Below are 12,141 nucleotides of genomic sequence, written 5' to 3'. Positions count from 1 at the left end.
GTTTGTTTTGAATTCCGATTGGAAGACAAAACAAAGATAAGGAGCGGTACAGAGCGAGGGAGAGGGGTGACCTCTTTAATGCAACAGTGAATGAAACGTTTTGAAGTGTGTGTAAAGGTTAAACGCGGTTGTCATGACAGCGCGTCGCCTGACAACCAGAAGAGGGGCGGGGCTATCGTTTCTACGACGAAGATCTATAAGTCGAACGGTGTTTCCAGGTGTAAGGCAGACTAAAATCTGACTGAGACTAAGAGGGAAGAAACCAGGAGAGACTCTCTCTCCTCTCATCACGAAGGGGGGGGGGGGAGGGAGAATGCCACATCATCATTAGCTTCGGCTACCACGAGGATGGTCTTGGCTAATGAACAGGCCTGACCACTGTTGGACTGAGAGACAGAGGGACAATAGACTGGACTGAAAGATCATTAGATAGACTGAACACACCGAAAGGTCATTAGAATAGACGTTGCAAGGACAATACAATCTGTTAACATCTGAGCTGAGGTTCCTGTTTATAGCAATAAACAACGCTTTTCCTCATAAGGTATTTCACGTTGTCGAAGTGTCGAATTCTTACGGAGGTGGAGAATTATTATGGTTTGCGGATAGTACTAACGGGGTGAGATAAGGATTTAATCAACCGGTATCGGAGACGTCAGGACCATTAAAATGACACAACGCAGAGGAATTGGATGGAGAGCCAAACAGACGAAGACGTGGTACTGGCCAGATTGATCAGGATCTAACAGTGTCCAGTGACTCGAAGGTCATGGTCTAAGTAAATGTAATGGCTCGGAGTCAGTAGTCGGTATTGTCCTCAGGGCCATTGTGCATCCCCTGCTCGGTGATAACCTTATGTGACCGCTTATCACAATTGTACTGTGTGAATATCACATGCACTGAATACCTACAGTATGTATGTACACTACTCATACTAGTTTTTTCTTTTCTTTTGGCTACAGATTGGCATTGTGGGTCGTACAGGGGCTGGTAAGTCCTCCATGACACTGTGCCTGTTCAGACTGCTGGAGGCTGCAGGGGGAGAGATCTCCATTGACGGGGTCAAGATAGCTGACATAGGCCTCCATGACCTGAGGTCCAAACTCACCATCATACCACAGGTGAATACACACGCATGCGCACACACACTCATTTTAATCATTTATATATGTAAACATATGTATTACAGAAACAGGTAACAGGGTTCCCACGGGGTGTTAATTAAATTAACCACTTAACTGGCAACGGCCCGGCCCCGGGCCCTCTTGAGGACGATTTGCCAACCGGCGCGACACGCTACTTTGGCGACCTCTAGCGGCTCGGGTGTGCATATTTTTTAATACAATATATATATTGAATTAAAGCCCTATTTGTTGCCTGTCGATTGCCGTTTCAGGCGATCCGTTCATCGGTTCTCGAGTTACATGCCGATATGTGAGGCGTGCGCCAAAATACACGGCAGAGCTTTTTCTTTTTTTATTACCACCCCCGACTCCCGAGGCTCTAGCTCCGTCAATCATTTGGCGATCTCGAAAGTTATTGAACAGGGTTGTAACCAATGAGTGTGGCTTTCCAATGATACCCCACAAGTCATGAGCGAAAACAGAAAAAGAAAAAAAAAACGCAGAATGAATTGAAGTCAATGAGAATCTGAAACCTGGAGAGCTTTTTCTTTTTTCTTTTTTACTAAAATCGCTCATAATCACTCATTTATGAACGGATTCAGACCTATGTTACTCTATTTCATTAGCACTAAAACTGAATTTTCTTTATTGTATCAGAAACTTCAGAATGTTATCTTTAAAAAAAAGAGACCAGGTTCATGCATGTGCTATAAGTATAAAGTATAAAGATCAGCTTTGCAATAAAAGTATGCAGTCCTCAAGTTCAAGTTTAAAAAGGGCCACTTTTCTGGGCGCCAGTTAAGAGGTTAAAGTCTTAAAAAGGTCTTAGATATGATTTTGACAGGCCTTAAAAATGTATTACTTACAAATGTAATAATTTGTTACTTCTATGTTGCTATGTAACTTCTCTGTATCACGTTTAAATGTGTTTGGGGGAAATCTCCGGTCTGCAAAGTAAACAGTAAGATAATGGCATGATAATAGCATGAAATGCATGAAAACAATTATTTCTTTCAGCAAACCTTATTTATGCTTATTTATAACAAATGTAAGCTAAGAAGTGAACCGTTTCGATGGAAAAAGAGAAAGTTAACCGGCCCAAAGGTGTAGGGATGCTGCTAAGTAATTTTATGTTGTTTATTGAAAATATTTGGTGGAAAAAAACATCCAAGTTAATTCTTATTCAATATACAAAATTCTTAAAGACACATGTGGTGGGGGATCTTTAAATTGAACCTGTCTGAACCTGCAGGAACCCTGGGGTGGGGTACATAAAGACTGAAAATGCATTCAGACTTTCAGAGACCTTTTCGGTTAATGCTACATACCTGTACATTATGTGCCTGTACACATCCGCACAATTATCGTAGGCAGACAGCATAATCACCCACCTGTGTCTCCGTCTGCCTCAAGGATAGAAAAACATCTCTCCCACAATGTGTGGCTGCCAATAATAGCAGCCACAGTAGTCTGCCGACTACTTGGCCCTTCACCTAATAGGATCAGCTATCACCATTGACTGTATAAAATAGATAGATAGCCATCACACACACACACACACACACACACACACACACACACACACACACACACACACACACACACACACACACACACACACACACACACACACAGAGATGGAGTGGAAAACATGCAAAGCATCGTCAAAGCGTTCTTCTTTCCTTGCACAGGAGCCTGTGTTGTTCTCAGGGACGCTGAGGATGAACCTTGACCCCTTCGACTTGTACAGCGACGAGGAGGTGTGGAGGTCTCTGGAACATTCTCACCTGCACAAGTTTGTCAGCAACCACACGGCGAAGCTGGACCTGGAGTGCTCAGAGGGAGGCGAGAACCTCAGGTAACCTTCTCTCCGCGCAGAGCGACCCGCTGTGTGATGGGGTACTGGGACAGGAATAACACTTTTTGTCTAGAGGTTAAAGGAACAGTTCACTTTGTTTAAGAAGCCTGTTTGATTTGTCACACATCGTGGGAGTCGTTTCAATCCACCCGGAAGCCACTTGCACCACTATTTTGGTAGTAGGAAGTATTAGCATTTGTTAGCGATGCTAGTCAAAGTCATTGGAGTCCATTAACGTGTTTCTAAAAATAAAAGAAAGAAAGAAAGAACGAACAAACAAACAAATGAACAAAAGAAAGAAAGAAAGAAAGAAAGAGAAAGAAAGAAAGAAAGAAAGAGAAAGAAAGAAAGAAAGAAAGAAAGAAAGAAAGAAAGAAAGAAAGAAAGAAAGAAAGAAAGAAAGAAAAGACACTTTTATCCTTCTATTTAACTAACCATGCCGTTAAATCTTTAGGAATTCGTTTGAAATGCGCTGCATGGGATTTTTCTTCCACTAAAATTGCTGAAAATACTATGCATTTCTACTTAAGGTTTCTCCAAAATCATAACACTTTTATCATCTCCGGGGGGCTGGGGTTACCTCGTTGTCCACAGCCCTACGTGGCAAGATAATGGAGGCTACGGCACCAACATCAATAGGACACAAAGAAGAAGAAGAAGAAGAAGAAATTAAAGGAATATAATAACAAAGAGATTAAAAAAGATACAACAACCAGACAGGATTCCCATTTACAGACCATCATATCTGCAGGTGTCAACTGATATTATCTGGAACAAGCTCCCACTAAACTTCTGCAAGCACTCTACAGACGTTTAAGGCCATGCTCAAAACCCACCTTTCCGCCATAAAGAATCCATGAGCTAGTTTTGTGTTGTAGTATGACTGGTGTATTATGTCCGTCCGTTCTCTGTCTGCTTGGTTGGCCTGCATGTATTTTTTCTGTTTTCTTATTGTACCTGTTCCTTTTTTATTTTTTTGGGCTGCGCCACGGGCCGATGTAACTATTGGTTGAGAGGTGCAATATAAATAGATGTATCATATCATATAAACATACCATCATATCTGCAGGAGCCAACTGATATTAACATACCATCATATCTGCAGGAGTAACTGGTATTAACATACCATCATATCTGCAGGAGCCAACTGATATTATCATACCATCATATCTGCAGGAGTAACTGGTATTAACATACCATCATATCTGCAGGAGTCAACTGATATTAACATACCATCATATCTGCAGGAGTAACTGGTATTAACATACCATATCTGCAGGAGTCAACTGATATTAACATACCATCATATCTGCAGGAGTAACTGGTATTTACATACCATCATATCTGCAGCAGTAACTGATATTAACATACCATCATATCTGCAGGAGTAACTGGTATTAACATACCATCATATCTGCAGGAGTAACTGATATTAACATACCATAATATCTGCAGGAGTCAACTGATATTTACATACAAGTTATGTACACAATGAACGAGTGTAATGACTAATGGTATGTGTGTGTGTGTGTGTGTGTGTGTGTGTGTGTGTGTGTGTGTGTGTGTGTGTGTGTGTGTGTGTGTGTGTGTGTGTGTGTGCGCGCGCATGTAGTGTGGGTCAAAGGCAGCTGGTGTGTCTGGCGAGGGCTTTACTGAGGAAGACGAGGATCCTGATCCTAGACGAAGCCACAGCTGCTATCGACCTGGAGACGGATGACCTCATCCAGGCCACCATAAGGACCCAGTTTGAAGACTGCACGGTCTTCACTATTGCACACAGACTCAACACAATCATGGACTACACTAGGTGAAATAATATTGTTTGTATCTTACATCAGTGCATGGATACAACTCACCGTATCAAAAGTGTTTTCAGCAGCTAACGTTTTCTCTCCTTTTTATTTTTATTATCTTACAGAGTCCTGGTGTTGGACAAGGGACAGATCGCTGAATTTGACACCCCGACAAACCTCCTATCACAGAGAGGGATATTCTACGGCATGGCAAAAGACGCAGGACTGGCAGCATAGCATCAGCTAACTTGTTGTTCCAATCGCTCTAAAGCAGGGTTTTTGGATCGGCTCCCGTTCATTTAAATAACTTCAATAGCCATAAGTGGAAAGAAAGAGTACCATTTATTATAACCTCAAGTTAGTGAGGTTTACCAATTGTAACAGCAGTTTCAGGTTCACCCACTGACTTTGCGGCTGAGCCTGATGTGTGTAGTGCCTTCTTGGCAGTGGGGGGGGGGTGAGAGAGAGAGAGAGAGAGAGAGAGAGAGAGAGAGAGAGAGAGAGAGAGAGAGAGAGAGAGAGAATGTATCCTTTTCTACTCGGCAGTCTGCTGCAAATAAATAACCAGGACGAACGTTTATTTAATTTAATTTTTTTTAACTTTTTTCTACAAACAAGAATTTCCACATACAAAAAAAAGAAAGTTCTGCGATGCACCCAGCTATTTTTGTACTGTATCATAATTATTTAAGCTACCTTTTAAAGAGTTGCCTCGTCTACGGAAGTTTGCTCAGTTTGATGTGTGATTGCTTTTTTTTGTGAACCAATTCTGTAAAAACTTGAATTCTGTACTACCAAAATATAAAGATATGATAATGCCTTTATTAAAAAAAAGAATTTACCAAGAATGCTCTGTCGTTGTTTTGCAATCATGCATCCTCAGTGGTCTGAGAAAGTTTATCAAATGCATCTGGATATTAACCAGGTAATTCAAGTTAAAGAGTTAAATAAAAAAATTAAAACATTGACAGATGCAGAAATAATCATTAATTAAATTGTAGTCTCTTTCAACAAGTTAAAAGTCTTTGAGGTCCCCTAAACATGTGATTTTTTGCTGAAAGAAAACACTTGTGCATTCTAGCAGCCTCCATATCCCTCTGTTTCAGTCCTGTTCTCAACAGGCTGTTTCTGTGTGTAACGAGCGAGCCGGTTTTATCATACAAATGCATTAATTATCGTACATCTACTGTAGCAATGGTGCACGAGCCTGTTCTGTCAAACAAAAGTCAGATCATACTGTCAAAGTAGGTGTTGCAGATCAAATATGACTCGAGATCCAGCAATATCATATTAAACGTACTTAAAAATGATGTCAGAAACCAATTTTAGGTTCTACTTTAGGTAGAAAAGAGAAGGTGTAGCCTACGGCCAATTTGTATGAATCTTTCCAAGATCTCTTCACACGCACATACACACATCCATGTTATTAACTATGTCGATTGTGACTGCAATTCTGAATAGCTTGTTTCAATATAGGGAGGGTTCTTGTCACAGCTGTCAGTGTTGAGACAAAACAACCCCTCATTGTGTAAAGAACAATGTAAAACAGGAAAAGGCCATTTTTACAACAGCGGTTGCCAAAAACGAGAATTCTCGTTTCTGGGCCCCAACCGTTCAGTGCCATAAACGAAGATTCTCGTTTCTGGGTAGTTTTTCCTTTTTTTTCCGATTTTAACACTTTGAGTGCCAACGACGCTATATGTCGTTAGTTCATGCCGACCGTTGAGTGCCAGCGACGACAAATAGCGTTTTTTTTGTGTTTTTTTTTATTAGCGATTTGAATTCATATTTCATCAATCTAGTCTCACGTTAGTGCTGCAAACTCTCTCTGAGCTCCATTGGGAAAATACCGCCCCCTATCGTCTCTCCCTGTTGTACTGCACCCCATTGGATTAGACTGAATGAAACACATGGGGGGGGGGGAATCCAGTTTCCTCATTTTACTTCTCCGGCAAGCCATCCGAAGAGATCCAAGTCATTGCCGAGCCGCAAAACAGCGTGGAATACATATTTCCAGTACCCTGCGCTGAATCAATAAACACGATCGATATTTGGAATGGCGATCAGGAATTGGAATAATCTTTTTGGAGAACATCTGATCTGAGGTAAGGAATGTATTTTACCAGTCTTAGGATAATCAGAGCTGTTTTCACAGAGATAGATAGATTCACAGCGTGTGCCATATGTGTGTGTGTGTGTGTGCGCTGATCAGGAAATGAGAGAATAGATTTTTCAGCTCGCTTCTCTAGCGTGCATAAGTACACATAATACTATCGATAATCTAGCGTTTATTTGAAAACTATTCATAAATAGGCAGAGAAATTACAATGTTTTTTGTGTTTTCCAGAATATTCCAGTAAATGGCTTTTATCACAGAATCTTTATATTTTCCTGAAACTTTCAAGAAAACAAGGGTTTTTCAAAATGGTATAAAACGGAAATGAACCGATTAAAAAACAATCCGTTTCGACAATGTTGACTGCAAACAAGTCATTGATGAGCGACGACCAGATTAGACACATAGCCATAATTTAGGATATAGTTTATGTGTTCGCAAATATGAGAGCTCTGTCATTGAATCTAGCGGTGGCACGCAACGGGGTAGGCACAGCATGGCTGGCACGGAAAGTGTTAATAACAAAAACACTAGAATTATATTAACCCATTCTTCGCCAGGCATTGTACCCTTCTTATACCATCCTCTGCCAGCTCTATTTGTCTATGGAGATGTTCACCTACTTTGCAGGGCTATAACTTTTTTAATTTTAATCATTATCATTACCCTAACTTTAGCATTGACTTGACATCTGATATCAGTAAAGTGCTACTTGTTGGGGTAGTTCTGTTTGACACATGCTAGAACTTGTAAGTCGCTTTGGATAAAAGCGTCAGCTAAATGACTAAATGTAAATGTAAATGTAAATTGTATTGCTAAATTGACATTACTATGGCCCATTCAACATCAATTATCTATCATTCAGGATGTGGGAACGTTATACTTTTTCATTCACACATTCATACAAAAATACGGTCTAGAGTATGAATATGTTTTTATCGTTTTCTGCAGTATTTCATAGAACGTGAGTTATAGCCATTTATGCATATATTAGATCATCAAATGCAGTTTGATAGCGATTGACGTCAGATTTCAATTGTACAAGGTCCTAAACGTCATGACTCATCATCTGCTGGTGACCGGAGGGGGGGGGGGTTGTTTATAATGCAATGACCGACGTTAAATGATTCATGTCGTATAGATCATAGCAGTTTGTATGGATAATAATAATCAAAAACGCTGAAACTCACAGCAGCTTCCTCGTAGCGATGGGGGATGATACTGGAGCAAAAATATCGCTATTATGGGATGTTGATCTATGCGCTCCATTTCCAGGTTGTATAATACTATATACGTCCAAATAATGTTGTTTATCGAGTTATGGCAACGGATCGATTATCCAGTGTGTCCAGATGGAGTCCCGCGAGCGATAGCGAGTGGTGGACGGAATAGGGGTGACACCAAGCACTTCCGGCCCCATTTCCGGTTTGGCAACTCGCCGATCAGCCACCAGGTGGCGGTATTGAAGCTCTGGAGAGTTGAGTGGAGATCTACAGCACCAGTCATGATTCCGTGGGTGAAATGTGAATACCATGACGAAATATTGATCTCGATGACGCCGTAATCCGTCATTGGCAGATTAAGCATGGCGAGGAATGACGTCTTAATCCGTCAATGGCGGAGAATGGGTTTTTAAAAAAAAATCTAAAACACAAACAATACCTCAGTTGATGCACTGGAGAAGAAAAAAAGCTAGAGTAGAGATAACTATCATACAGAAGAAGACTAACCTCGATCAGCAAACATACAACAGATGACACCTAACCGTTGACATGTAACATGCAACAATGGAACAAAATTCTGATAAACTGTCAAACTAGGCGTTGCAGAGCATGACTCAAGATCCAGCAACATCATAGCAAACTTACGGCTAGACATATATTTTTTTTTAAACTTTAGGTAGAAAAGAGAAGGTTTATGAGTAAGCTACCATTTTGTACACATGCATTTTTCACATCTTTCGTGTGACATCACATAAAAAACTGAAGTCCAAAGGACTCATTTAAAGGCACGGTTTCTGAATAAGGGCTGGGTGCAAAATATAACTGGTTTATTTCACAGAGTGTTAGCATGCCCATCAGAGCATGTATGTACTGCACAAGCACTGGAAAAGTGAGTTTTTCACAATATGGGACCTTTAAGTTGTACCTTGTTGTCCCTGTGTGGAAGTTATTCCTCTGCATTTGACCCATTCTAACCACTTAGGAGCAGTGGGCAGCCACAGGCACCCAGGCATCAGCTCCAGTTGTAATGTCAATACCTTGGTCAAGGGCAATGGCAGGGGTGTACAGTACCTATGTAGCATGCATGTCTTTTGGTGTGGGAGGAAACCAGAGTACCCGGAGGACACCCGGGGAAAACATGCAAACCCAGGACCTTCTTGCTGTGAGGCAACAGTGCAACCTTATCTGACACAGTATATGAGGCCTATCATGAACCGTAGATTGACAATTATTTACATACTCTACCAGATAATCCCTTGTAGTAAAAATATAAGATACAAATAAGCACATACTAACACCACCCAGCTTGTGACACAGCACATTCCAACACCTGTCAATAAAGAAAAAAGATATATATAAAACACTCATTTAATAGTGCCAAAACATTTCATGCATTTAATCGTGTGGTTTTGGAGCTATTTTCTGCCCTTTTAATAATCAGACTGAGTAATGGCTGCTCCATCTTGATGGACTGCTTGGATGTGGTTCGTCACTTTGTGGCGAGGAATTGGATGTCGCCCCACCTCCATGCCAATTTAGGATTACAGGGATCTACCATAGGATTTAGAGATAGTACCCTGATCCAAGATCAGAACACACATGCACACTGACACACACACACACACACACACACACACACACACACACCCATAACGGGTCTAAGGAGTTTATCCTCAGGTGCTTTGCGGCAAGATGCCTCTCGCCCCACACCACAGACTGATGATTTTTGGGAAATAAATGTTGTGGTTGGCATTTCATCACAATGTTTTTCTCCAAATAACTCGTCCTATTCATCATCACGCCGTTAGATTCCATCTCTGTCTCCGCTCCAACTCGTGCCAACAGTGACAGATGCCGATGGCCTAGGATGGATGATGAGGCTGGATCTCTGGTGTGCTTAGTAATGTCCCTGCCTATGGGCAAAGCCACATGAAACAGGGCAGGGCGGGGCTCTGTCAAAGTCTCTCGACTTCCCCCTCTTCGTTTATGCCCCCAGGCTCACAGGGATCACAAAGTGAGACGGAAAGATTGAAAACTTTTGTGAAGTGGTGACAAAGCAAGAAGTTCCAGCCAACAAATCTTGATTGTTTTTCTTCAGGGCTTCACTATCTGTGCCTTGTCAGGGTATTGCTCAATGGGATCTCTCCGGTAGTGAAATGCCAAGGAGACTGATTCTGGCCCAGTAGCTGTTTTTTCTGCTGGATTTGCACTACAATTTACAAAACAAAATCCATTTTAACAAGCAATTTCATATTTTATTGAGTCTTCTTTTTAAAACTAGTAAAAAGATTCATCTGCTCCTGGGGAGAGAATTTCATGTGTTTCGTTTCAAGGATTTTCACAGAACAAGCAACATTACCTTGAAACAGGAGTGACTCGACTTATTTCAACATAATGTCTCTTGTTTCAAAGACGTTTCTTACAAAACAAGTTCAGTTGGATTAGTACAAGTCAAATTCTTGCACCCTATTGGCAGATGTAAATATTAGCATAAAATTGTTTGGTGGCATGATGACGCATGGTGCTTACCACATTTTCTTCACAGCAAGAAGGCCCTGGGTTCGAAACCCAATGGGGGGCCTTTCTGTGTGGAGTTTGCGTTCTCTCTTCATGTTTGCATGGGATTCCTCCAGGTACTCTGCCTTCCTCCTACAGGAATAATTCCCCCATGAAGTCAATGAAATACAACTTAAAGGAGCTGTAAGTGTTTTTTTTTTTTTTTTTTTATCTACCTTTTCTCCCATTTTCTATTTTTCTCCCATCCCAATTTCGTATCGTCCAATTCTACCCTCCCCTGTCTCGAACGCTGTTAGGCCATGCCTCCCACAAGCTGGCTGCAATGTGGACGAAGCCTTACATCACGTGTCCCCTCCGGTACTCGAGGAAGCAGCCGTCGCATCTTTTCACCTGCACAGCGCAATCGCTCAGCATCGGGGGTCTGCGTGGGAGGGCACGCCGCCCCCGTCGCTTCCTGATTCTGCTGCGCAGGCGCACCAACCGACCTGTAGGAGTCGCTGTCCACAACGTCCGATCCCCACCCATCAGCTTCCCACCCCCTAATACTGCCTATTGTATTAGTATGAACGACCAGCCAAGCTGATAGCAATGCGGAGAGCTGGGCTCGAACCCAGCGTCTCCTGCATTGGTGGTGAGCGCCTTGCCCACTGCACCACCTAGCCGCCCGTAAGTGGGTTTTTCTTTAGTTAAAGTAAGTGTTAAATAGCTCTACATTCTGACAGTCATCACTGATAACATGGGTCTCCCAGTCCCTCCACTCTGCAGTAAACGGAAAATACATGTTCTGGTTACCCAGTTCCCACTTTATCCAATCAGTTGAGAGAACCCTAGATATTTGTACTAGTTTCAAGAAATATTGCCTAGCCAAATTTGCTTACTGCACTGACAGATTATTTTACTTGTTTGAAGCACATTAGTATCAATGGGTCTGTGTCTCTAAATACCATATTGGCGGATTGCTCTCATTCAGTTGCGACAATTTCCTCCTCCATTTAATTAGGTCATTCTGATTTGACTCGCAAGGACGTAACGAGGCGCTGGTGGAGCTGATTGTGATCCGATTGGCTCTGTGGTTGGAGCCAATGCCCGCCCACAATTTTCATTTTCATTGTAACCCGACACTTCCTCAAACAGGGTTTGACAGGCAGAGAACAGCGAGAGGGAGAGAGAGAGAGAGAGAGAGAGAGAGAGAGAGAGAGAGAGAGGAACGGCGGGAGGGACTGCAGAAGTGTGTGTAAATGTGTGTGCGCCATCTCTCTCCCTTGTCGGACACACACACAAACTTGACTGCGTGTGTGTCGGGGACGTAGGCATAGTGTAACCCGACACTTCCTCAAACGGGGTTTGACAGGCGAGCGAGGAGAGAGAGGGAGAGAGAGGGACGGCGGGAGGGACTGCAGAAGTGTGTGTGCGCCATCTCTCTCCCTCGTCGGGGACACACACATACACAAACTTGACTGCGTGTGTCGGGGACATCTCTCTCTCTCTCTCGCTTGCTCGTTCTCTCTCT

At 42.3% G+C, this 12,141-nt stretch overlaps 1 protein-coding gene across 1 annotated transcript in view; it reads left to right on the top strand.

Moving 5' to 3' along the window:
- abcc3 (ATP-binding cassette, sub-family C (CFTR/MRP), member 3) overlaps positions 1–5,604 on the top strand; it is a 207,800-nt gene extending 202,196 nt beyond the window's left edge. The window contains exons 28-31 of the mRNA XM_084323656.1: positions 963–1,121; positions 2,816–2,982; positions 4,595–4,789; positions 4,901–5,604. Of these exons, the coding sequence (XP_084179782.1) occupies positions 963–1,121; positions 2,816–2,982; positions 4,595–4,789; positions 4,901–5,012 (633 nt within the window). The 3' untranslated portion in view covers positions 5,013–5,604. The remainder of the gene's footprint in view (positions 1–962; positions 1,122–2,815; positions 2,983–4,594; positions 4,790–4,900) is intronic.
- Positions 5,605–12,141: the final 6,537 nt, after the last annotated feature.

Source organism: Notolepis coatsorum (assembly GCF_963971535.1).
Source record: "Notolepis coatsorum genome assembly, chromosome: 10".
Lineage (NCBI taxonomy): Eukaryota > Metazoa > Chordata > Actinopteri > Aulopiformes > Paralepididae > Notolepis > Notolepis coatsorum.
Note: the sequence above shows the minus strand (reverse complement) of the source record. Positions and strands in the feature narration are given on the sequence as shown.